Source organism: Podarcis vaucheri (assembly GCF_965113315.1).
Source record: "Podarcis vaucheri genome assembly, chromosome: 12".
NCBI classification, from domain to species: Eukaryota; Metazoa; Chordata; class Lepidosauria; order Squamata; family Lacertidae; genus Podarcis; species Podarcis vaucheri.
This window is the reverse complement of record NC_138750.1, coordinates 39,887,957-39,915,736: the sequence shown is the minus strand read 5'-3', so window position 1 is coordinate 39,915,736 and position 27,780 is coordinate 39,887,957. Positions and strand designations below refer to the sequence as shown.

General features: G+C 43.9%; 1 protein-coding gene across 2 annotated transcripts in view; it reads left to right on the top strand.

The window, feature by feature from the left end:
• Positions 1–21,635, top strand: part of ST8SIA6 (ST8 alpha-N-acetyl-neuraminide alpha-2,8-sialyltransferase 6) — a 45,053-nt gene extending 23,418 nt beyond the window's left edge. The window contains exons 4-9 of one of the 2 annotated variants that reach the window (XM_082193227.1): positions 261–347; positions 12,455–12,599; positions 14,011–14,120; positions 14,960–15,052; positions 17,007–17,481; positions 20,749–21,635. In XM_082193227.1, coding sequence (XP_082049353.1) covers positions 261–347; positions 12,455–12,599; positions 14,011–14,120; positions 14,960–15,052; positions 17,007–17,475 — 904 coding nt within the window. In that variant the 3' untranslated portion in view covers positions 17,476–17,481; positions 20,749–21,635. Of the gene's footprint in view, positions 1–260; positions 348–12,454; positions 12,600–14,010; positions 14,121–14,959; positions 15,053–17,006; positions 17,482–18,073; positions 18,320–20,748 lie in introns of those variants that run through there. The other variant, XM_082193226.1, reaches the window with a different exon arrangement.
• The last annotated feature ends 6,145 nt before the right edge of the window (positions 21,636–27,780 follow it).

The window sequence follows — 27,780 nt, the reverse complement described above, 5'->3', positions numbered from 1 at the left end:
GCAGCTTTTCATCTATGTTTCCCTGGGAAAAGGGATTGATTGCTAAACCTCTGTGGGAATTGTTGCTGCTAACAATTCTCAGCCCCCTTTGCAAACTAAAGTTCCCAGGATTCTTTGGGGGAAGACATGGCTATTAAAATGCTATAAGGCTGCTAAAAACGCATGACACAGATGTGGTCTATGCCACACCATGTATTAAAGGGCAAAAAAATTATGCTTTGGATGCATATTCATGTCTCTTTTTATTTCAATCTTTTCAGATATTCTGAAGACTATTATCTGCAGATAGTTGGGAAACTACAGAATTGTACGTGGAAGAAGAAGCCACAAGAGTATGCCAGATTCAGGTAAGTTTGTTTCCTTAATTCTACAAAACTGTCTGCAGGAGATCTATCTATGAAAATGTGATATACTGAGATAATCAAAAACGTGGGGTTTTTTACATCCATTGTACAGAACATACAGTTGTCTGCTTCTTGCTGCTTTGGGAATAGAATGCTATATTAGGGCAATTTTCAGCAGTGCAAAAGCTGAAGGAATGAATAGAAATACTGCTTTGTCTACCTTGCTGTCCTGGGAGGGAGGGTAGGATATAAAATAAATAGTGAAATACCTTCACTATATAAAGAAATGCATAGCAGAATTAACCCAAGCTATATCAGTGGGTTCAAAAGCAGTGTTCATTCTTTATGTATAGAGAATGGGTGGCATGTGCCTTTCAACAATGACACAGATTCCATAGATTTGTGGACAACCGTAGGAAAGTTATCTGTCTTCCACCCATGCCTTTGCACTTTAACCTTATGGGCGAAGTTTTCCATTAAAGCAATTTGACACCGTTCTCGATACCAGAATCCAAGGAGATTAAGAAGAGAAGTCTTCCGAGGCTTTGCAATTATTATTCTAGCAGCTGTTAACTAGCATAATTATCAAATCCTTAAAGAGTATGTTCTTTGCTGATGAGAAGATTACTGCTGTGGAAGACCTCAGAGGCCCCATATAGAATTGCTGGAACACATCTGATATACACTAACAAAGATCTTAGTTCTCTGAGTGGTGGTCCTTATGTAGCCGGGGGGGGGGGGAGCACACCCCAGTACAGTGCAGTAGAAAAGTATCAGCAGACTGGAAGGACAGATCCTGAAGCTGAGGCTCCAATACTTTGGCCACTTCATGAGAAGAGAAGGCTCCCTGGAAAAGACCCTGATGTTGGGAAAGATGGAGGGCACAAGGAGAAGGGGACGACAGAGAACGAGATGGTTGGACAGTGTTCTCGAAGCTACCAGCATGAGTTTGGCCAAACTGCGGGAGGCAGGGAAGACAGAGGGCCTGGTGTGCTCTGGTCCATGGGGTCACGAAGAGTTGGACACGACTAAACAACAACAAACTGTTTGCAGAAGAACAGAACCATCTTTATAGAGGAAGTAGGACTTTCGGGTTCAGAAAAGGGTGACCAGAATGATCAAAGAGATAATAATAATAATAATAATAATAATAATAATAATAGTAATTCATTTATACCCCGCCCATCTGGCTGGGTTGCCTAAGCAACTCTGGGCAGCTTCCAAGACATAAAAAAATCATAAAACATCGAACATAATAAATTAACCAAAATAATAAAATAATAACAACAAAAACAAACATTTATTGTGTGTGTTTGTTTGTTAAGAAAACTAATAAAAAGCATATTGAAACATAAACAAACATTAATAGTATCAATCTGATCCAATATAAAAGTCACAATAAGCAACTTATATCAAACAAAGCAACATACAACAATCCATCCGAATCTAATACAGTGGTGCCTCGCAAGACAAAAAGAATCCGTTCTGTGATTCTCTTCGTCTAGCGGTTTTTTCGTCTTGCGAAGCAAGCCCATTGACAGATTAGCGGATTAGTGCTATTAGCGGCTTTTAGCGGCTTATCTGCTGATCGGATCAGCTGATAAGCGGCTTAGAGGCTTAGAAAAAGGGGGGAGGGGAAAAAACCAGCAGGAACTCGCAAGACATTGTCATCTTGTGAAGCAAGCCCATAGGAAATTCGTTTTGCGAAGCACCTCGAAAACGGAAAACTCTTTCGTCTAGCGAGTTTTCCGTCTTGCGAGGCATTCGTCTTGCGGGGCACCACTGTAGTCAACAGTAAAATTAAACCTCAGCAAATAATAATTAAACAGTTCTGCTTCCATGGTCAGAGTCCCCAATGCTGCTTAATGTCAGTTGCTGGAAACCACAGGAAGGGGTGGTCTTAGTGTGTTTGGGTCTTGCTTGCTGGTTTCCCACAGACATCTGGTGGGCCACTGAGAGAACAGGCTGCTGGACTAGATGGCCCGTGGGCCTGATCCAGCAGGGTCTTATGTTCTTAACACTTTGGGGTGGGTGAAACTCTGCAAAGCAGCTGAACGAGAACTGGGCAAGCCAGAGGCGCCAGCTTGCGTGGGTGGTTAGGGAAGGCAATGCCCTGTGGTTAATGCTCTGAGCTGCACTGAAGTCTGAAGTTACTGGGACAAATACCTGAGTTTGATGGGCTTTGGGTCATGCCTCTAAACACTTGATGCAGATGTGTGGCAATGAGCAATGGGAGCTAATTTTAAACAGTATCTGATAAACAGATTGAAAAGCTATTTCATTATAACTCGCATGCAGCAGCAGTGATATTATCTTTGTAGAAGGTTACCAATTAGCTGCTTTTCAAAAACAACACACAGATTTACTTATTTTTAATGTGCTTTTAAATATAAACTCAAACTATAGGTTCTGCGACTGGAAGATAATTAAGAAAACGCAGCAGAATCTAAGGCTTTTGTTTTTGGTCTGCTTTTCCTCTAATAGAATGAGGCAGGGTGACTTTTTGTTTCTGCATACATAACCAACTGAGTTGCCGGTGGTTCTGAGGGAGAAATGTTTCTTTAACAAGTGCCTGTTTTCATGTAACTCCCCCCGCCCCCGCCTGATATCTTCTCCTTTTTGCACTTTTCAGAAACAGGATATTAAAATTTCACAGAGATCTTGCTTTGACAACACATCAGAGGCTGGCAAGAGTTCTGATCTTTTAATACATCTGAGAAAACAGGCTTTTCCTGTTAGAACTGACTACATCCCCTGAATTTCTCAGTAATTGTGAAGACACACATGTTGTGGATTGATGTCTCTTTGCCCTCATTAGAGAAGTAGATCAACCAACCATCTGGGGTGCCAACATTCTTGGGGAGTCTGTTTCCGCTATGGAAATGTCTTGAAAAGGAAACTGCTGCTTAGAGGAGGCTCATTGCGACCCTTGGGCTGCAGTCTTCTACATGCTTACCTGGGAGTACAGTGGTACCCCGCAAGACGAATGCCTCGGAAGACGAAAAATCCGCTAGACGAAGGAGTTTTTCGTTTTCTTAGCCACTTCGCAAGACGCATTTCCCTATGGGCTTGCTTTGCAAAACGAAGCTTGCCCCGCAAGCTCCGGGGATAGCGGGGAAGTGCAGCGCGTCTTCCCCGCTGTCCCCGGACCTCTTTTGAAGCAAGGGGCGGTGGGGAGAAGATCGCTTCTCCCCGTTGCCAGCCCCGCAATCTCCAGGGACAGAGGGGAAGGCGTGCGCGGACCCCTTTTGAACCAAGGGGCGGCAACGGGGAGAAGCGATTCTCCCCGCTGCCCCTTCCCTTGCTTTAAAACAGGTCCGGGGACAGAGGGGAAGGCGCGTGGCGCTTCCCCTCTGTCCCCGGACGGTCTCCATAGGAACGCATTGATTGATTTTCAATGCATTCCTATGGGAAACCGTGCTTCGCAAGACGAAAAACTCGCAAGAAGAAAAAACTTGCGGAACGAATTAATTTCGTCTTGTGAGGCACCACTGTAAGTCCTATTGAATGAGTGGGTCTCCCTTCTGAGTAGATGCCCATAGGATTCTGCTCAGTTGCACTCCTTACAGCTGTGGCATAACTGAGACTCTTCTCATTTCTTCTGGCTTCCCAGCACATAAGCACTAAGCTGGCGGAGATGATACAGTGGTACCTCAGGTTAAGTACTTAATTCGTTCTGGAGGTCCGTTCTTAACCTGAAACTGTTCTTAACCTGAAGTACCACTTTAGCTAATGGGGCCTCCTGCTGCTGCTGCAGCACGATTTCTGTTCTCATCTTGAAGCAAAGTTCTTAACCTTAGGTACTATTTCTGGGTTAGCGGAGTCTGTAACCTGAAGCGTAAGTAACCTGAGGTACCACTGTACTTGGAAATGGCAATCTAGGCCATTTGCTGCCTCAGACTGTGCCAGGATGCTCCAACCAAGTGTAATTTCACACATGCAGTATGATGTGCACAGCAGGCGCCCGGCTTTTATCTGGAAGTCAACTGTGGGTTTTGGGCTGACACTTGCAGGCTTTTATGCAGATAGACCAGAGGTGGGCAGCATTCTCTTGTGGACAAACTTACAGGGGTGGCCACATGCCAGCTCCGGGGGTGGTCAGAAGCAAAAGTGAGCAAGGCAACTGATTCCCACCTTTTCTACAGTAGGCTACGTTCCAGCCAGGCAGAAGTCAAAGGTTTCCACACATGCACACAGTGGTGCCAACTTGAGTGAAATATTGGGGGGATTCAAGGCAGCCATGCCCTGTATAATCAATCTCAAGACATGGCATGCACACACCATTTAAATGGCAATGCCCATCAATTTTGGGGGGGACTCTCAAATATTTTATTGAGGGGGGAAGGGACCTTGGCCCCTAGGAGCTGGCTCCTGTGCACACATGTATCTCTCTCCATCCAGGCAAGCAAGCAAGAGGCATTCTCACAGTTAAAAGACACCTTTTGGTCAAGCAAAAGCACTTGAGAATGCAGAGCTGGTAAAATATGGTTTAGGTATAGGTGATGTGGCCCGAGGTCCCCCATGTTAGTGGAATCGTTTGAATAATGCAGACAGAGTCCAGACAGAAAATAAATTGATAAAATTTTACTGAGTAAAGAACAATGTATAACACAAGGAAATATAAACAAAGCGGTTTGGTCTTTTTTAGGTCAGGAGTTGTTCATAGCAGGAAAACATGCAAGGGGAGAAACTGTCCAAACTATACAGCCAATCAAGGCATGACTTACTTGAAGTGGTCTGATCTAGGTGGCAGCAACACACACACCAGTTGGCTGACTGTTGACAGAATTAACCCTTAGTTTACTAACTGAATGATCTCTCCTGTTGTACTTCCAACACCCTACCCTTGGTATATAGACCATGTGCAGATGAGCCATCCCTAAGCCCGAGGCTGGCTTTGCAAACTGACTCCAGGCAACAGGGTGAATTGGTCCTTTAAGTGTTGTTGAAAAGGGGAGAAAGCAAGTGGCATAGCGTGGGTTGCTGGTGCCCGGGGGTGGGGCAAGTGTTGTGCCCACTGGGCAGCTGGGAGGAAGTAAGGAAACGACAGACATTGAAATAAAAAGAAGCAAACTGCATGCCAGTCAGCTTTTGTTAATTCATATTATTCATTGTCTCATTGCTCAGCATATGATAAGGACAGACCTTGGGCTTTGCATGTTGATCGGCAATACTTGTTGCCAGGCACAGGTAAAGCCACCAGCAAGCAGCTCTGTCAGTGTTTTCTGGCAGTGTGTCATTACATTAGGTAAGAGGTATCAATGCGTGCAGATATTTGCATCAGTGTGGGATCTGCACTCCCATGCGTAGCAGGGGGAAAAAACCATGAACACAATGGGCTGAGTTTATATTGGATCTAAACAGGCTAAGGAGGACAACCATGACACATCTGTAGCAAGTTCATAAATACAGACCTGAAGATAAAACTTGGAAGTAGAAGAAATCAAAGCTATTCACATTTCCTTCTAAATATTAACAGGGTGTAAAGGGCTTACACTGCTATAATCACCATGTTAGTGACTTGCTTTCTTGAAGCCTGTCACACATTCCCATCTATTATTGGCACTGTATCGAACATGCAAGAAGACCAATATTTAATTAATGAGCAGCTTGAAGTGGTGATCACGCAGAGAGGGCTTGACACATCCATCAACAGCAAATGTTCCCTGACACATAATTTAAAACCAAAAGTTTGAAACAGGGGAAAATGTCAATCACAGAACGCAGTCACAAATCAATTCTCTCTGGCTGCTCAGTGAACCACATGACATACTAATTAACCTACATTTTTGGTGTCTGTTTCTGCCCTAAATACAGGGCCGTTATGATTCTAAGCTAAAGCAACTGTTGAAACAGGAAGGAAAGGTTGAGGGCAGAACTTGATGCACATCAAACAAAAGCAGCAGGAGGAAAGTACCGTATTTTTCGCTCCATAAGACACACTTTTTTCCTCCTAAAAAGTAAGGGAAAATGTCTGTGCATCTTATGCAGCAAATGCATGGTCCCTGGAGCCGAATTGCCCAGGGGCGAAAAGCAGATCATGCTTTTTTTTTAAGAAAGAGGGAAGGGGGTGTTGAAAGGAAGCCGCTGAGCAGCTGATCGGCAAGCGATCAGGAGCGAGATAAGGGACGCTAGCGATAAAGGGGGCTGCCTGGGAGGGGGGAGGTAAAAGCACATGGATCCTCAGGATTTTTGCATTGGGTCACCCCAAATTCACCATCAGATCACATAGCATGTCCATGGCTACAGCCGGCACAAAAAAAATATGCATCCACTGTTTCGTGGGACCGCAATGGCGCAAAAACATGGTTACAAAGCACGGATCCACATGGATTCTCAGGATTTTTGCATTGGGCTACCCCAAACTCACTGTCAAATCAAATATCATGTCTGTGGACACAGCATGAACCACAAAAATCATACATCCACTGTTTCGTTCAGAATATATTTTTTTCCTTGTTTTCCTCCTCTAAAAACTAGGTGTGTCTTATGGTCAGGTGCGTCTTAAGGAGCGAAAAATACGTAGCTTTGGGTGTGGGTGATATTAAGCAGCGAATCAGCCTGGGGAGGAATTCTTATCCCTTTCCCTGCCAGCCACTTCTCCACTATAACCCCACTTAGCTGCTGCTTCCCACCTCATCCAACAGTTCCACAGGGAGCTTTGCATTTGCCTACAAATGTCTGCAATATGGGGAGGGCACGGAGTAGTCTTGGAGGAAGCAATTCCAGAAGCTGCACAGAGGACATGGGTTAAGTACTCTTTTCCCCAACACATCTCCACTCAAAACCAGCACCTCCCAAAGCCATTCTTCCTTAGGTCAGACAGCTGTGTGACTTTTCTTTAGAAATGTAATGTATAGTTCTCTGTAGTCTCCCCATATTCTTTTTTGATAATAATAATTATAGACACAATCTACATCCGATGGAAGGAGACCCATTTGCTTAAGCCCAATTAGTCCAGTCATCCACAAAATAGGGAAAGGGGGTCCAGGTTTTAGAGAAAGGAAATTTTGTGAGGGTATACTGAGCACTTACTCTGCTTGCACCCACATGCTTTTCTCCCAAACCGAGCTGGAGTTGGGAAAGTGAGTCTGCTGGTGGACCCTTTTATCTTCTGCCCACTATACTTGTGCTCGACTACTGAGCTATGATTCTTTGGTAAAGGATGAGCCTTTTTGAACTTCAGGAGTCTATATTTCAGTCTCCCCCAATTTCAAATTAGCCCCCATCACTACTTTTTGCAAAATACAATCCTGGGAAGGGGCTTCTTAGCACTCTCCCCTTTAGCATTTTCCCCTTCTAATTAGCCCCCTTCAAGCTCCTTACCTCCCCATTCTCACCCCCATAATAGATAAAAGGTAAAGGTAAAGAAACCCTGGACAGTTAAGTCCAGTCAAAGGCGACTATGGGGTTGTGGCGCTCATCTCGCTTTCAGGCCGAGGGAGCTGGCGTTTGTCCACAGACAGCTTTTCAGCTCATGTGGCCAGCAGGACTAAACCGCTTCTGGCACAATGGAACACCATGACGGAAACCAAAGTGCATGGTACCTATTTATCTACTTACACTGGTGTGCTTTCAAACTGCTAGGTTGGCAGGAGCTGGGACAGAGCAATGGGTCCCCCATAATAGAATACATGGAGCACATTTATAATGGTGTCAGTATAATTGTGGATGTTTTAAATGCCCTAATGCAATTATACCATGTGCAGAATGTAGACTATCCAATTTGGTTGGAATATCCAATAGTGTGGGAGTTCTGGAATGTGGGGTGTTTGCAGACCATCAATATTTTCAAGTGAGATTCAATCACATACTGTTAAATTCAGGTTGTGTCGTTAAAGTCTTGCACAACAAACCTGCTTCCCTGAAAGATAAGATTTTGTGATAAGAAAAGGGATGGGAAAATGTGCTGGAACATGTGAGATAATCCTTGCTTTGCCGCATCGCCATCTAACCTTCCTGCAAACCAATTCAAATGAATGCTTAATAAATAGTGAATGTCATTTAATCTCCCTGCAAAGAAATCAGGATGAATGCTCAGTAAACAGGCCATCTAGAAGTCACCATGACTGCTGGTTACTGCCATAATTTTTTTTAAGCATTGGATTATAGGTAACTCCCAAAGCCATGGTTCTCCATCATTTTGAATCTAATGAGCCTGAATTTCTGCTTAAAGACCCTCTTAGTCGATTGAATGCAGCAGCAGAGCTGTGAATAGCATGTCATTGGAAGCAAGCTTCTAAACAGCAGCGGATTAATAAATGTTTGAGAGACCGTTTGCCTGGGCAAACTTGCTGAGCAAGTGCAACAAGCAAGGAACCCCAATTCTTTCTTAAAAGATGGTATGGCTGTCATTTATATAGCTGCTGGTGAGCAAGCTTCCCCTAAGGCTGAATTACTCTAATTGTCCCACAAGCTTATATTGAGGGCTGTAATTAGTGAAATGGTTTCCAGAGGGTGTTAGCCTCTTGCAGCAAAAAACAAGAAGAGAAGAAGAAGAGTTTGGATTTGATATCCCGCCTTTCACTCCCCTTCAGGAGTCTCAAAGCGGCTAACAATCTCCTTTCCCTTCCTCCCCCACAACAAACACTCTGTGAGGTGAGTGGGGCTGAGAGACTTCACAGAAGTGTGACTGGCCCAAGGTCACCCAGCAGCTGCATGTGGAGGAGCGGAGACACAAACCCGGTTTCCCAGATTACGTGACTACCGCTCTTAACCACTACACCACACTGGCTCTCTTTTGACACTTTAAAGGCTGACAAATTCATTAAGGCGTAAGTCGCCATAAGCCACTAGCTTTATGCCATAATGAATTTGTTAGTCTTTAAGGTGCCACAAGATCCTTTGTTGTCTTTGCTGTAATCAGCGGTTTCCCTTGAAGTAAGTGGGATAAATATTGCATTGTTACGTGTGTTCTTCCTTTTCACTGCCTGTATTTTAAGCTTTATTTCAGAATACATTCTGTGCTACAGACTGGACACATTTCAGTTGTGGGCTTCAGCCCAGAAGCAGGGAGGCAGCGAAGGCTGGACCTTGAGCCACAGGACAGGGGACCCAAATGACTGCCCAGAAAGCAGCAGGTGATGAGGGCTGTGGCAAACAGACCCCACAACATCACTTTGGCTGGCATGGATGTGCCAGAGCCCCCTGGTACTGGTGCTGGTCTCCTCTTCTTCCCTGTCTTCTTCTTCTGGTCAGCTAGGCACATCCATGGTTACAGATGATTTTGTTATTGTTACTTTAAAATTATGCCTACAGCAAAAGGATACTCATTCCCAGGTAAATGTGCTTAAGCATCAGGCTAATCGGAAGTCAACTGTAGTCATGATGGTGCTGTGATTTAAGCGAGTTTTTTAAAAATAAAATGAAAAACTGCATATATATTTTTTTAAAAAAAAACGTGGTTAGCTTGATCTTTCTTTCTCCAACGTATTAGGACTGTAGAAACAGTTGTAAAGTACAGAATGGTGGTGTTGGGAGGACAAAAGAAATATTTATTTGCTGCTTTAGAGATTTCAGAGAATCCCAATGGAAACAGAAGCTGAAATTGTCCATTTTGCCTTATTTGTCCCATATCCAGAATGAAAATCAATCCAACAAGTATGCTCAGTATTCACTGTTGCTGTTTTCAGTCTGTAAATTATATGTAATTGTAGGTGTGTCCCGTCCCCCCATTTGCATTGCATTTCCTTTCCATTGAAATGAATTATCCTTTCAACTGAAATTAATGGTGTAGAATAATGTTGCCTTTGTCAGAAACTGAGCTGCAGCAGAACGGAAACAGCACTGCATGCACGGAACACAGGTTGGAACAGACATCCCTGACCACTGGTCCTGTTAGCTAGGGATGATGGGAGTTGTAGTCCCAAAATATCTGGAGGGACGAGTTTGCCTATACCTGGGTTGCAATGTAAAGCGATGCCATCTTACATGCTTAGGTGCTTCACATCTATAATAATACACATGGCTGTGCAACTTGTTTTAACTGTCTATTAAGACCATGAAGTCCAGGGCCTAAACCTACCTAGCTGCACCGTCACCTGGTGGGACAGAATCAGGCAGCTCTGCCTTAACAATAATAAAATTGCACGTCAATAGCCATGGAGCAAATTGCAATTTGTGCTGCAACATGCGAAGCTGATCCATAGGATCTGGCTGCAAGAAAGAGAGATAAGACGGATGAGCTCAGTCTCAGTCTACAAAAACAGCAGGAATAGCTCTAGGGTACACAGAAAATATTTGCTCATTAGATAATGCCATTTTTTTCTCTGTAAACATCAGAACTGGTCTGATGCAGCCTGCCTCACACAACCTGTGAGTTTGCCAACAGTGGAAACCTTTAGTTTAGTAAGGGTGCCATTGTCAGCCTGAGTCTATTTTAATGAAAATTTTGCCATCGCTGGTTTTATGAGTTGTGTTTGTTTTAAACCTTAGTGTTTCTTCTGTTCTGTTCTTTTATTTTGCTTGACTTTGGACATTTTAATGATTAGAAAAGCAATTTATTTGTTTCATAAAGCATTATAAACGATAATAATCTCCAAAGTCCATTGTCAAGGATGGTTAAGTTGCTGGGAATTTAACTGAAGGGACCTCTACTCATTGTAAATTATCCCCCCCCAAAAGAAAATGTGTCTACTGCAGAACGTCATCAAGTTTTATTGTGTTTATTGATCTCTCAAGAAAGAAAAATGAATAATTTCAAACTGCTCTTCTGTTATTCCCTCCGTGGCACAGCGTTGCATCGCATTAATATCGCACTGCCTGACTGTGTTTTATCACATTAGCTAGACCATAACATTAATTAGAAACAATTCTTTTCTTATTGGTTCTGAAATCTTCTTTTATGCTAGACTGTTTCCAATTATATTGAAGCATTCCCTTTTATGCTGGGGGCAATAAAGAAGAGGTGCGCACCATCATTGCTAATGAACGTTATCTATCACAAAGGCATTTCATTTGATGCTCAGATCTTGAAAGCCCAAACGTGCACTGTGCTGCCCTAAACTTCTCTCTGGATTGCATGCGAACACTCCAGAATACCTTTGGAAAGCAGGAATTCAGCTTAGAGCTGCATTGAAATGGTCGACTTCATGGGTTCAAGTTCATATTTTTCTGCCATGACTTAACATTGGCAGCTTTGCACCATATTCTTCATAGTAGTGACTGGGCTGGTCGAAGAAATGAATGAATTTTTTAAAAAATAAAATTGCTGGCACAACAGACAGCCAAGAGAGCTGGTGGAAGCAGCATGGATGCAAAGCACTTCCTACATATTCAAGCACTTTCTCGGGGAGTGGGGGACACAAATGTTCAGATTAAAAATGGAAGTTTTTTCTTTCTTTCCAGGGAAGTAGTTTTGTATTCAAAGCACTTCCACAGAGCCTTGAATGCAAACTTTTTCTGCAGAGGGAGAAATGCTCTAGTGTTAGGAGTGCCTTCATTTAACTGAGGGGTTTTCCACACTTCCCTCCAAGTGGTTTTGCCTTTGCCCTGATGCTGCCTCCCACCCCCTCAAAAAAACTAAATCAGAACAGCAATCAAAAACCTGATTGCTGTTTTCCAAAGCAACTTGGCAAATGGAGGCATAAATGACCCCTCACAATCTGATGACCATCAGTTAAAGGGAGCTTCTTTGAAGTTGCATTTTCAGTGTTGATCAGCTAAAATGGAAAAAAGTAAAGTCTCAGACTTAGAGCCTAAAAGGATACAACACAAAAGGAAAGTGGATTGGAAGGAAGGAGGAAATAAGGAAAGTCAGATGCAAGTTCTTTGTTCCAAGTTCTTCTGATGACTATCTGGCATGGAAAAATTCAAAGAAAAAACTGTGCCTCTGTATGGATGGGGTTGTTTCTCACCCCTTTTCTTTCCTCCTTTAATGGAGTCTCCTGGGCTGGCTTCTGCCAGGTGACAGGTGATGGAGCGAGGAGCCTGGCTTCTCAGCAGAGCTGTTCGTGGTCTTGCATCCCTCCTCTTCCCTCCTCTATTACAATCGGATGCACTGGGTGCTGCCAAGGGCCACGCGTAATAAAGATGGTTTTGTTTTGTGTTTCTTTGCCGCCTCCGCAACATTTATTATGCTGATCATTTATTTATTTATTGTTGTTGTGCAGGTCAGAGCTTGCCTCGTGCTGCGATGCCGCTCACAACTTTATCGCTTCTCAAAATAACACCCCGCTGGGAAGCAACATGAGTTATGAAGTGGACAACAAGAAAACCATTCACATCACAGAGGATATATTCAGAATGCTGCCTGAGGTAATAAGAGTTTCTTGGATGGTTTCATGGCCATAAAAATGTAATCTAAAAGACGCACACACCTTCAATCCTTTGGTATTCTGTGGGTGCCTCCAGAACCAGTATTTTGCAAGAAGGACTCAAGCACATATCAAGAAATGTAGGTTTGTGTAATTAAAGTGGATTAAAGCAATCTGTTGCCTTAGTGCAACAAATCACTTAAAAAACAACTTTTTGTGATTAGGAAAGTGATGGGGAAATCCATTGGAAAGGGTGGGATGAATGAATGAGTAATTGTTAAATGCATTAGTACCCAACAAGCAACTCAGGATGAAAGCAGGAGGAATGCTCTGTGCTATATAAGCTCTCCACAAATAAATCAGAATAAACAATCAATAAAGTCGGCATAGTTTAACCTCCATGCAGGCAAATCAAGATGAATACTCAATCAAATGGGGCATCTACAGGAAACCTCTGTGGTGCTATCCCTCAATACTTTTGCTCTATTAAATATTCCTCTTTTTTTCTTCAGTTATCAGTAACCTAATAGCCAGAGTTCTGTGGGTGATGGGCCAATCAGAACCAAAATTCCCAAAGAAGCCCAGTCAAGAGCAAGACAAAAAAGGTGTAAAGCGAAACAACCACGTCAAAGCTGAAATTAACACAGTTTAAGGAAAATGTCATAGGATACAGAGAGCCATGAAATGATCCCCACATAGTTGAAAGCCACCACCCTAACGCTCCAGTTAAGATAGCAATTAAAAAGTATAATCAATGTGTTGTATTCAAAGTTAGTTCTGCTCAAAGTAGATTCACTGAGATCAATTAACATGACTTACTTGGGTCCATTAATTTCAATGGGTCTATTCCAAGTAGAACTTAAAAGACCTGGGGCTCTAAAACATTTTTTGCTTGGTGCCTAAAGAATGTTAACAAAGGCACCAAGGTGAGCCTCTCTGGAAAGGACATTCCACAGAAGAGGACATCTCCTTTGGAGCCACCCTCTGCATCTCAGATTGTGGGGGCCCTTGAAGAAGAAGGGTCTCAGCTGATGATCTCAGGGCCCATAGTTCAGTGGTAGAGCATCTGCTTTGCGTGCAGAAGATCCCAGGATCAATCCATGGCATCCTCATGTTGGGTTGGGATAGACCCCTGCCTGGAACCCTGGAGAGCTACTGTCAGTGTAGACAATAATGGGTTAGAAGGAATAGCAGCCAGATCCTGTATAAAGAGCTCTTCCTGTGTTCCTAGGCATATCTGGCTGATTCCAGCTGTCTCCTAGTTGTGAAGGCTCCATCATCATTTTGACCAATGGTCAATAAATAACTTTTATATCAGCTTATTAGAATTAGTGGTGGTGGACGACACAGGACCTATGAACTCTTGGTTCTGCTATGCAAGAACAGAGTGCACCCGTTGTTTTTGTTTTCAGTCACAGCCCCTGGATTACCCATTCAAGAACTGTGCCGTGGTTGGAAATGGGGGGATCCTCAAGAACTCCAGCTGTGGAGCAGAAATTGATAAATCTGACTTTGTATTTAGGTAAGAAACTCTAAACTGTGATGCGTGCAATAGCTTGCACAGGGACATAGGCACTCTGACACCGGCATCCTTATTTTTGCAGTTTTTCTTGCCCATTTTCATAAGCCTCAGACATGTTATCAGAAGTGCATGATTTCTACTTAAGGACAAATTTCTGGCCACTTTGAAGAGCAGAAATGTGCTCTGAAATATGGAAGTAGTTTACACGAGCATATTTGTGGTCAGTTCCTAGGTGACATTTCTGTTCTCTTAGGGTCTGTGAGAGCTGAGGCTAATAGTAGCGAGAGAGAAGAAATTCAACACCCCCTCCCTGTTTGCTGTGGTTCAGACAAAAATGTCCCGATGATGATGGTGATGATGAAACCTGGCAATGGCATCTGCATTTAGTGCCACATCTAGGTTTGCTTTTGTTATGAGAATGGCTACTATGCACAGAAAGAGGGGTCTCCTGTTCTTCATTAGAAAGAATTTGGGCAGAAAAGAAGTACGGCAGTAGAGAGAAAATGCTGGTCTTTCAGCAAACCCTGTTGCCCTGTCTCTCCCTGCCACTGTTGTGTGTGTGTAAATATCTACATCAGGATCTGCTGTCCCTGTGGATCCTGCCACCTGAGGCAGTCTCCTTACCTTGCCTCATGGCTGGACTGGCCCTGTGTGTACAATATTTACAGCAGATGCATGTTGAAAGTCCCACTGCAGACAGTAGCGCTTGCTTCCTAGTTACGTGTGCCTAGGACTGCAGCTGTAGGGAACAGACTCAAGTGCCATGTCGAAGAGATGTCTGGATGCTATAACAATGGGATGTTTGAGGTGGCTCCTAAATGGCTCTTGTAAAACTTCAGGTGTAACCTTCCCCCAACAATGGGAAGCATCAGTCAAGATGTTGGCAACAAGACAAACCTTGTGACAGTCAACCCGAGCATCATAGCACAGAAGTGAGTATGACTGCAATGTTTTTTGTGTGACTTGTGTTTAATTGCTTGATTCTCCATTAGAGAAACGCATCGGCATGTCACCACTACAGCCACTGAATTGCAATTGCTTCGTTAGCAGTCCCAAGCTCCCTTTTAACTGGCAGCCTAATGCAGATTGAAAGCCCTTAAGCTTTTCGTGCTTTTGGAAAGAGCTGGAGCTTTGGTGAAAGGAATAAAGCTGCCATTTGTGATTTTGCTCCCACAAATTCTCAGCTGTGCAGCAAGGACAGTTTTACAAAATTCATAGCCACCATCTAAATCAGGGGTGACCATGGGGGGGGGGTTGCATGCTAATGGTGGGGCAGGCGCAGAATGAGGGGTTGGGGGAAAATTTGATTCAGTTCCCATTTCAAGGCTAATCTACCTAATTCACATTATCCAACACACTACCACTACCGTCTTTTGAAATTCACACTTCTCCAAATGTCGCAACGCTGTGCTCCAGCCAAGTAATTTTTACCAGGGTGAGGGTGTGCATAGAAATGCAAATATTAGTAAAAGTAACGTTTTGTTAGGGGAAATGACATTGCGAAAAAATGTGTTCATTGGCTTAAACTATGTACAAAAATATGTATATTAGGAGAAATTCACACTAAGATACACTGAATTTTCATGAGGACATGAAACAACGGTCTGTTGTTAATACATGAAGAACCGGACTTAAGACTAGAAAAACGAGAAACTAAACTTCAGGTTTTTGCCCATCCTTAAGTCTGAACCTTCACTCTCTCTTTTTCTGCCACCCCCATTTTCTCTCCTCTGTTTCAGCCTCTCCTTTGTCTCTTTCCCCCTTTTCCAGCAGGCTGCAGCAGGTGGGACATATTGCTTTTGCAAAGGTTCTGAAATAATCACTTGCAGAGGACTTCTGCCATCCCAGATCTAAATGGCAGTCAGGTTCTGCTTACAGAATCTGCTATCTTTCACATTCACCAAGTTTTTTTATGTGTGTGTGTGCATAGAAACTATATAAACCACTTGAGAGAGAGAAAAAGTCTCCAAGTAGCTCAAGGTACTGGCCTAGCTCACATGTGGCACTAAGCCAAACTATGTATGGTTTAACATGAACAAGCAATCATGCTATTGCACAGTTTTTTAAAAAACCACACCTACTTCTCCTTTGCCACAGCATTGGGAGCTAAGCCAAGGTTTGCTTTAGTGTTACGAATGAATCCAGTCATGTGGTTTCACTCCAAGCTTGTGGTTTAGTGCTTGTGGTTACTTTGTAGGAAAGAAACCATGAGCTCAGGCACTCATGATCCATAACAAAAGACAAACCATAGCTTGCTTCCTAGTAGTGGAGCAGCAGCAGGACTGTGAGAGAAGTGAAGTGGCCTCGTTTTTCTTACTGTGCACCACCACACTTGCTTGTTGTTGTGTTTGTTATTATTTATTAAATTTACATACTGCTAAACTATAGTTTGGCTTAGCATTGCACACAAACAACACCACCATAACTCAGTACAGCAGCTAGTTTTGCCATACAAATCAAGTTGATTAGATAATAAATAGCAAATAAACAGAAATGGGGTGATTGGCTCCTTACAGAACAACATTTAGTCTTCCTTTCTATGTTATTTGCTTCCAGGGGTGGGGTGCGGGAACAGTTTGCAAATAATATGGAATTGCGCTATATTCCATGATATTTCTGGAAGCGGCTTTTGCATCGTGTAAAAGCTTAAATATAATATGAAAATTAAGGAAACGTCAGGAAAATGGAACAAAATATCATGTGAAAGCAGCTGGAGTCTCACAGGACTGAACAGGGTACTGCTCCTGTTGTTTTTACAGGTGGGATTTAATTCTCATTCTGTTTCCAGTGGTGAGCGATTTATAAAATATAATAATTGACCCCACTCAGTCACACCCAGAATATCTGTACTGATGAAAATTTTCACATGTCTTTTCGTCTCTGCAGATATAACAAACTGAATGAAAAGAAACTCACCTTCCTGGAGAACATTGCAAGCTATGGTGAAGCTTTCCTTTTGCTCCCTGCCTTTTCCTTCAGGAGCAACACAGCAGCTTCTTTCAAAGTGCACCAAACTCTGAAAGAGTTCAGCGCAAAGCAGGAGGCCATATTTTTCTATCCCAGATATCTCAGAAATCTTGCCCAGTTCTGGAGGACTAAGGGCGTCAAAGCCTATCGGTTGTCTTCAGGCTTTATGATCACCAGTGCAGCTGTGGAACTGTGCGAGAACGTGAAGCTCTATGGCTTCTGGCCTTTCTCAAAAAGCATCGAGGGCACGCCTATCAGCCACCACTACTACGACAACCAGCTACCCAAGCCTGGCTTCCATGCAATGCCCAAAGAGTACAGCCAGATTCTCCAGCTCCATGGAAGGGGTATCCTCAAGCTGCAGTTTGGCAAATGTCTAACTGACTAGGCCAAGGTAGGTTTCTTTGTGGGAATGTCCTGCATTTCATTAAGCCAGGGGAGTCCCATGCCTCGCATCGGGGATGGGGAACCTGTGTCCTTCCAGATGTTCTTGGACTACAATTCCCATCAGCCCCAGCCAGCACGGCCAATGGTCATGTACGATGGGAGTTGCAATCCAGCAACATCCGGAGGGCTAAAGTTTCCCCGCTTCAAATGTTTTAGGCAGAAAATTCCAGCCTGGCCCGGATGTTCTTGCAACGATTGAGCCTGCCGTGTAAATTGCCGGGCAGCCCTATAAGGTGGCCATTTCTTGCTTTAAAATAAAAAGTGAGAGTGGCCAAAATTACATTATATTTGATTAATCACCAAATGCCAGAGAAGCAATATGGGATTTTAAATTGAGACAAAACTGAAGTGACTTGTCTGACTGCTCCTTCATCAGTGAAGTGATGCAAGCTGATTTATTCATTTGGACTTCTCTTTAACCCCTCACCCTTTTTAACCCAGAGGCAGATAAATGCCAACTGTAGCTTGTGATGCACATGTGGTACAGTTTGCTCACAAATTAATAATGGTAGTGGCGTATTTTCTTGTTTCAATTCCAGAGTGATGATTGCTAAGAAGAGAATTTGTATGCACCGCTGCGGTTTGATGTTGGATTTGATCAAATGTCAACTTGTGAGCATTAAATTGTGCTACTATAAGTCAGAAGTATTTTGCACTTCAGGATGGCAGCCTTTTCCTTTTTTTCCTACCATAGTGGCGTGTGTGACTTTAGATTATTGTAACCTGCCCTTTTTCTTACATGGAAACAAAATTTTTACAAAACCCAGAATATCCACGAGAGAGAACAAAGCCAAATCTCAGGATGATAGCTGGCAGTTACATTCGTAAAACTATTTATTGTTTTTGTTTATGCCATCTAAGAAGCGGTCTGTCTTAGTATCTTGCAGCTATAATATGACTGCACCATTTTGCTGATCTGCAAACAATTACACGTGGTTACATCTTCAGCTGGCAGTCTGAAGCGCCACAGCCCACAAACAGTTTTACCTCCTCATTGTTGTATCCAAAAGACTGTGATCCAGCTCTCTTACATTTTGTCATAGTGATTTCTTTAAACACGGAGAAAGGGCTTGAATACCTGCTCGAGCATCTGAACAAGATGTGATAGGCCAGCTAATTTATCCTTTATTCTCACTTGTGGCATCAGAGCTGGAGTTGGGGGGGGGGACTGTCCAAAACAACAAAGTGCAACAAGGAAATACAAGCAATTTTATTTCCGCCTCCCCTTTCCTCCTTTTTCGTTTAAAGAGACACCCACACCCACTTTGTAGTTGAGATGAAGAGGTGTGTGGACAGCAGATCTGTCTGTTGAAAGCCAGGCATTCTCCAGGCATACAGTGTAGTGTTCCAATTTTAAGAGCAAGTGGGACTTGTGGGTGAGGAGCATGAAATATTCCCCTTGCCTGTGTGAGGAGCACAAAATTCTCCCCCCTGCCTATGGTTTACCTCCTTGCAGTTTGACCTCCAAGATGATGCTGCCTCCAACTGGACTTAAGTTCTGGAAGTTAGCCCTACTGGGAGGAAATTATGGACTACACAGATGACATAATAGAGGGAGGCAAGTTAGAAGGTAAAACAAAATTAGATTGTTAATTGTTGGCCTATGTGTTAGGATGGGGCTGTAGGCAGGACTCTGAGGTGAGCCAGGAGCTCAGGAAAACCTTGTTGCTCAAAAGGGCTAACTGGAATAGGACACTGTCTCATGTTCCTTTCTATCTAGTTTAAGTGAGTAGAGTTAGTTCAAGTCTGAGGGTGCTTCACAGAGAAACTGCCACCTGAACTTCATGTTCTCACCACACGGGGCAGCTATCCACAGACCCCATCAGCTCATGACAATTTCTGACTTACCAGTTTTCTGTCATGAAAGGTTGCTGTGGTTCCAGACTCCATCTTGTGCACCTGTGAATCAAGGTATATTTTTCTAAAGCTACATCTGTATCTAATTGATGCATGTTTTACAGAAGATCTTCACACTGGGCTTCTACGTTTAAATTCTTAATGCTCATTTCATCAGACTACCCATTAGAATTAAATTATTTAAAAGCCCTGATTAAATTTTCTTCTATCAATTTGAGTCAAGAGGGAATAAGGTACATAATGTTACCTAATAAAAAACCATCATAAGCCCCTAGAGTAACATTTCCAGGCCATTTGTAGAGCTCTGTCATCTAATAAGGAGCATGACTTCTGAAATAATTCTGTGGATTGAGTATTCCCTAGGTGAGGAAAACGAGGGAGGGTTCTTTTTCACATGGACATGGACATAGCAATTTCAGAAATGGAGACTAGTTCTATGTTGGGCTTAATTTGGGCAAAACAAGCAGAAAGCAGTCTAACCTAGCTGTGCATGGAAGTCCACTGGGGGCTTGATAAACCCAACTCTTTCCTCCTAGACCGTAAAGAACTGGCTGGGTGTCAAACATCTGGCAGGCCGTAAGACAAAGGCTGGTGTCACAGGGTGTCCTCAGATTACTGGGACACAAGTTTTCCTAACATAAAAGCTCCTAAGCTTTGAAATAGAACAGGCAGTGTACACCTAATAGCCGCAATCCACTATGTCAGGGGCCGAATGCTGCCTCCCAAGCCTCTTTCTCTGGCCCTGTGGATTCGCTGCAGGCCCCACCCTAGTCCTGCTTGGCATCTTCCTTGAGTGTCTTTGCCTGGCTGGGATATGCTCTTGAACCATGAGATTGTGCAGGCAAATGAGTGTAGAAAAAAACTAGCTTACTGTCCAATGATAAAATTTACAAGAACTGCTCTGCCCACCTGGCAGAGTCCCCTGGCACCACCAACACTGGCATATGGCCTCCAGAAGGTTGCCTGAAAAGAATGGGGCCCTTGGATTGGAAAATGTCCACCACCCCTGCATTGCATGCTAACACACACACACACTCCATACTGCACACTGTTTACATTACTGGACGTCTAGTATTACCGGAAACTAGTGCTTTTTCTTCTTCTAAAAAAACAGGTGCCAATACTCACCATGTTGTTGTTACAGTACGTGCCACACTTTTTAGCAACAACAAAAAGAGGTGCTGGTATTGTGTACCATTGAGTACCCCCTGAAAAAAAAGCACTGCCGGAAACTTCTTTGTTTTTAAAGTTTCTCTGCAATCGTCAGTATGGTACTGTGGGTTTAGAATGTGAGGAAATGGGTTGTTGGGACAAGATGTGTCGTCCGCATCTGACACAGGGTGCTTATCTCCCACAGACACAGAATCATAGAATTGCAGAGTTGGAAGGGATCATGAAGGTCATCTTATCCAACCCCCTGCCATGCAGGAATATTTTACTCAACAAGGGGCTCAAACTTGCGACCCCGAGATTAGGAGTCTCATGCTCTACCGACTGAGCTATTGAGCTGTGAATCCCACAGAGGGTCCACTGCTGAACAAGGTCCTTACAGGGAATCCTTATACAGACTCTTCTCGCGCTGTGACGACAACAACAGGCATCTGTCTGTTAGTTGAAAGGTTGTCTTTAAAAGACTATTCTACGTATCTCAGTAAATATTTGGATATCCTTTCCTTTCGGCATGTGATACTATCAGGCTTCACCAACCTGGTGCCCTCTGGCTATTTTGTACTAAAGATTCAATCACATGCCAAAGTGAATGGGGATTGAAGTCTAAAACAGCCAGAGAGGACCGGTTTGCTGTAGGCTGGCCAAGATTGACGAACGTTGCATTTCGGGATATTTATACTTGAAAATTGTAGTAACTACTTGTGGCTTCTTGTCTCCTACAACTCTCACTGTATTGGGACCTCCCTTTTTCATGATACTGTATGAACATAAGAAGAGCCTGCTGGGTCAGGCCAATGGCCGATCTAGTCCAGCGTCCTGTTCTCACAGTGGCCAGCCAGCTGCCAATGGGAAGCCCAAGCACAGCAGCAGGATCCAAGCACAACGACCCTCTTCAAGCCTAGGATTCCCAGCAGAGGTAGAACATAGCCATCATGGCTGGCAGCCATGGATAGTTTTCTGCTCTAGGAAATCTCCCCCATCGAAAGGTCCAGTGTTGCCAGGAGGCATTTGATGCTTTAAAATCTAAATGTGATATTATGGTCTGTTTGAAACTATTGCTAAGTGTCTGACTGTATTAATAAAAATAAAAAAAATTCCTTCCAGTAGCACCTTAAAGACCAACTAAGTTAGTTCTTGGTATGAGCTTTCGTGTGCATGCACACTTCTTCAGATACCACACGTGTGCATGCACACGAAAGCTCATACCAAGAACTAACTTAGTTGGTCTTTAAGGTGCTACTGGAAGGAATTTTTTTATTTTGACTATGGCAGACCAACACGGCTACCTATCTGTGACTGTATTAATGTATGGATAACTTCTCTTTCTGTGTGATGTATTGAGAGGAGTGCTGTGTCATACTTCTGTTTTTAATTTTATTGTACTTTGAGGTAAAGTTTTATTGTCAGCCAGATGATGTCGTCGATGCCCTGTATTGATGAAGTGCCTCAGTGCCAAAGACTGTTTGCTTTCATGTCATGGTGTATACAGTGGATGTTGCACTCATTGGATGTTGCACTAACTAGATGTGAACTGGAATATTTTTGCAATTTTATTTGGAAATTAAAAAAACAACAACGCCTTGTTATAGCCATGTCTTCCACTAGATTATACACATGCCTTCAGCCAGATCAGTAAGACTTCAGTCCTAAACACACTTACTAGACAGTAACTTCAAAATGGACTTAAAAAGGTAAAGAGACCCCTGACCATTAGGTCTAGTTGTGGCCGACTCTGGGGTTGTGGCGCTCATCTCACTTTATTGGCCGAGGGAGCCAGCGTACAGCTTCCGGGTCATGTGGCCAGCATGACTAAGCCGCTTCTGGCGAACCAGAGCAGCACACAGAAACGCCGTTTACCTTCCCACCGGAGCGGTACCTATTTATCTACTTGCACTTTGATGTGCTTTAGAACTGCTAGGTTGGCAGGAGCAGGGACCGAGCAACGGGAGCTCACCCCATCGCAGGGATTTGAACCGCCGACCTTCTGATCGGCAAGTCCTAGGCTGTGTGGTTTAACCCACATCCCTTTAAAATGGGCTTACTTCCAAGTAAATGTGCATAGGATTGCACGGGGGAAACATACCTCACCTAGGATTTCTTCTGCTCTAGCTATGGTGCTCTTGCACAGCTTCCATTTATTGCAATGAAACCCAAATCATAGACATTGATGGAATCACTGGGCAGGGCCAGCCCAAGACAATGGGACACACACAACACACACATACCCTGCATTCTCCTCTTCCACTGCCTGGGGCAACTGGAGGTGGCCCAGGGAAGCCCTGGCATGCTGAAGGCAGCGGGGAAGAGGTTGGGCAGGAGCAGGCAGCAGCGGAGGGACTGTTACTAGGTTGGTGGCAATGGCAGCCATTCCTATTCGCAGCCAAAGGAGAAGTGGAATTCCTCTTTCCAGATCTGCCATCCCTTCCAGCTGCCCCAGCCTGCCGCCTCAGTGAGGCTAATGGTTGGGTGGGCTCTGCCACTGGGTTTCTTGAAAACCTGTTTGGAAGTATCAGCCCATTAAAAGGTTTATACACCCTGATTCTGAACATTTGTGGCGCTTCCTCTCTTCAACTTAGTCATCATATAACCATGCAACCAGTAGCAAAGCCAACGATGAGCGTTGTAGGCCTTTGACAATGGCACATCATGTAGGGAAACACAGGCAAGATTGTGGACATTGGACATTCAAGAAGACAGGAAGCTGCTTTACACTGACTCAGACCATTGGCACATCTGGGGCCGTATTTCCTTCACTGACAGGCTGCAGCTCCCCAGGATATCAGACAAGGGTCTCTTGCTGCCCTACTTGGAAATGCCAGGACTTGAACCTGGAACCGTCTGCATATAAAGCAAATGCTACTGAGCTATGGCCCTCCTCTTAATCAGTGTTCCCTAAGGCTGCAATCCTATGCATGCTTACCTATAAGTAAGCCCCTCTGGACTCATCAGGATCGGTTTCCGAGTAGACATGCATGAGATTGCTTTGTAGTCATTTGTTTGGATGTGTAAATCAGGTCACTAGTCAATCCTCCTGCTTTTCTTTGATTAACTGAAGAACAAATAAGCTTAAATAATTTTTTTCATTGGCCAAGTTTGCATGATTGAAACTCCATCCAGCCTCACACAGCCCTTTTGCTGCCGCCTTTACTTTTCCCACTGCATAAGCAGGGAAACAAGCCAGGAACTTGCAGTTAATAGCAGTGCAGTGAGTCTTGGCCAGACAGTGAGGCAGTTTGGCTCCTCACCTAACCCCTGCTGCCTGGGTTTAAGCCCAGTGGAAACGTGTGGATGGGGCCAATTCTGCTTTATAGGCAGAGGAGAATGTTGAGGAAAGAAGACAGAAGCAGGAAGGACTAGCTGAATGAAATTTGTGCACAGTGTGAATTAGGTAAGTTCACCTTCAGATGTGAACTTAAACGATCTTTTCTTTCCATCCAGTGACATCAAAGAGGGGGCAGTGAACTCTCTTAAGATATTGTGCTCTTATGGGGAACACCAAACGTGCCGTCCCATCCTGGGCAAACCAAGAATGGTAGCTTGTGACGTAAACAAGCCAGAATACAAAACCATAATTTAAAGTTGACTTGCAGATCTTGCTTGGAAGCCATGAACTCTAATTCCTGGCTCACAGGTTAACTCTTCACTGCGACTTCCAAGCTTCTTTTCTTGCTTGTATGAGGACTGAGTTGTGCAAACTAGGCCACTGTCTCACTGAAAAATATTAAATTGTTTCCCCTGTTGGAACAGCAGGAGGGAATATTAACAGTCCTTGACAAAATTCTGCTAAGCACATCCTGAATCAAGTGAGGGAAATAAATTGTTTACCGTGCCATCAGCACCTAGGACTGTTTTTGCAGGTGACAGCTCTGATTAAAATTTGCTGAGAAATTCTCATTTGCATTGCTTAATTAATTAATGCTCTCGGTCCTAGAAATAATGAAGGGGGGGAGAGAATGAGAGGAGCATCTGCTTTGATTCCTTTAAAATGTTTGCTCTGTTCAGTAGCAGTCTGTCTTTTTTGTAAAAATCAAAATAAGAAAACCTGGGGGGGGGGGTGAAGCATAATCCAGGGAACTTCCAGGACATTTGACTTTGTTTTTTTTGACCCCCATTCAACCACAAACATGCACATACACACTGCAGCACAAATCAAATCCAAGCTAATAAATAATAAAGCTTTGTTGTTGTGCTGATCTTGATTGCAATCTGCCCACGAAAGAGGCTGTTAATTTATGGAGTCGGTTGTGTAGCAGGAGTCTCCAGCCTTTTCAGACTCAGGGACCACTTTTAACCAAACATCCCTCCCTCTTTTTTGCCGTATATCTGTATGGTGGTAGTGCTGCTTTTGCAACCATTATGATGATGATGATGATGATTATTATTATTTACCAACCCTTCACCCTAAGGTCTCAGGATGGGTTGCAGCATTGAACACAGTGCTAAAAGCAGCCTAAAACAAATTACAACCGCAGAAATACGTGGGTCCTAGAATATACATCTCAAATGACAACCAGGGCAGCTGTACTAAAACAGGTGTTATGTGAGAGCTAAAGGAAACCCCAGTCAGGGATCTGCTGCTAACTTTTGAACCAACAGAAGTCATCTTCAGGGACGGCCTGTTATAGAGGGCCTTGCACTGATCCAACCGGGAAGCTTCTTAGATCAAGCTACCCCCCCCCCCAGATAATGTGTCCCAAACCACCAGCTGAAAACCAAAGCTTTATAAGAAGGTTCCTATAAGAAGGTTTCTAACAGGGACCAGGCAGACGTTTCTAGGCCACTTATAAGCAGTACAGTGGTGCCCCGCAAGACAAATGCCTCGCAAGACGGAAAACTCGCTAGACGAAAGATTTTTCCGTTTTGGAGGTGCTTTGCAAAACGAATCTCCTATGGGCTTGCTTTGCAAGACGAAAATGTCTTGCGAGTTCCTGCGGGTTTTTTTTCCTCCCCCCCTTTTTCTCAGCTGCTAAGCCGCTTATCAGCTGATCTGATCAGCCGATAAGCCGCTAAAAGCCGCTAAAAGCCGCTAATAGCGCTAATCCGCTAATCCGTCAATGGACTTGCTTCGCAAGACAAAAAAACCGCTAGACGAAGAGAATCACAGAACGGATTCTTTTCGTCTTGCGAGGCACCACTGTACATGAAGGCAATATTCTTATTTAACCCCCACCCCCAGTTGTCAACAAGCAACGGACATATAGCCATACTGCCCCATTCTATGGTTCCCAGCAACCAGTATTGAGAAGCATACTGCCTTCCTGGTCTGTTGAGGCAGAGCATAACCCCCATCGTGAACTTGTCCGATCCCTTTTTAAATCCAGCCAGTTTGGTGGTCCTCACTGCCTCCTGTATGAGCGCAAATGCATAGGGTTGGACAGTCATTTCCTCCTTGGAAAGGCACGCTGCAGATGAGAGAAATATTCCACTAGCTTGCCTGTACATAGAAATGTACAGCTCCGTCCATGGAAAATCCACAGAAGTGGGAGGCTGTGGATTCGTCGCTTTGCTAAATTATATTTGCATTTTCCCCCATCAAAAGAAGCCATTTCATATCATTTCAATTACTGGAAATGTTTATTTGATGAGGTGCAATTTGACTGACGGCCTCATACACTCATTTGCAAATCTAAGAAACCCCCACGGAATTTGCTATTAGCCGTGTTGATATGAAATAATTGCCGAATATTCTGAAGTGCAAATGTTAGTTTCTCTGCTGCTGGTTAAGCTAGGATTGCATGGGAGCAATTGCTTGGAACAGCCACATCGGAAAGATGAAAAATAATAATGAGAAAGTTGGTTTGTGGGACAGGAGGCAAGGGAATAACTCCCCTCCCCCCAGATTTGCTGTGCAGAAAGCTCTCAAAAAGGTGAGCGCATGCTCCAGATACTATATCCTCTGATGTGTATTTTTTGTTACTCTCCCCTTCCCACCAAGGAGTTTGGGGCTATATGCATGCCCTCCCATGACAATCCTGCAATATAGGGTAGGACTGAGAGAGACTGGCCCAGCAGGAGAACAATGTGTCACGCAGCTGTAAATTAATCAAAGCAGAACCTGAGTCTTCTTCAGAGCAGAATAAAACTTTACTGAAGAAAATAAACTTGGTCATAAACAGCATAGTCAAAGAGCATACACAGAGTGCTCATAATAGCTAGCTGACTCTTCACAGAGGCACAGATCTTGGTTACTGATTAACTGGAGTCCTGAAGTCACTCTGTCTGCAACAACACAACATACTGGCTGAGACACATACACACACTACACGACAAACTTGTTGGGATTCAAGCCATTATCAGGAGAAACTGGCCACTCTCCAGGCACCCGGCTTGATCTCCGGTTGACCTCCCTGTCTGCATTTCCCGGGAGGATACAGGCTAGGTCGCGATCGGCGATCCTCCTCAGCGTGAGAAGAACACACCACTCTTTCCTGCCCCCCCCCCCAGGCAGGGGAAAGAGATAGACAGAAACGTATTTACATGTCTTTATTTCTGTCTTTGCAACATTACTGAAAACACGTCTGCTCTCTTCAAACTCCAACAGCAGAGAGACAAACTCCTCCTGTACTTCCTGTACAGCTCATATTACACTCTGAGCTAATTCCGGTGCTTCGCACTGTGAATAGACTGTCCCTCTGTTTCCCACGGAACAGTCCCAACATTCCCATTATGTTTTGCTTTCAAGCTCGCAGCTCGCGACCGCATTGCTTCTATATCGTAACAGAGCAGAGACTCTGAAGGCTGGTTACATTTATAGGGAACCCAAGATGAGTCACGAGTCACAGTGACACAGCATTTTACAGTTAGGCTTGAAAGATTTGTGTAGGCCACTGCCTAGGCCTTCTACTCTCAAGAACCATTGTCTCATGACACAATGGACCCATGTGTTTACTTCCTCACATCCTCCCCAAATCACTGTGACTGGAGTGAACTGGGGACATAATTCACATGATTAAAAACTAGACCTGCCAATCAAAAGTCCCCCCTCCCCCCTCCCTCTCAAGCTTTGAGCATTTTCCCAATCATCTTGGTTTCATCGCCTCACTATTTGGGGTACACCCACAACCAATAAACACACCTGTACTAATTTCTACACCACACTGTCTCTAATTCAGAGAGGGCTTTCTTATCAACCAGGAGAACACAAAGTGTCCTATGGCAAGAAAAAGGCAAGAAGTCTGCCGTGCCAACCACTTGCCGCCGCCCCCTTCATATTTGCACT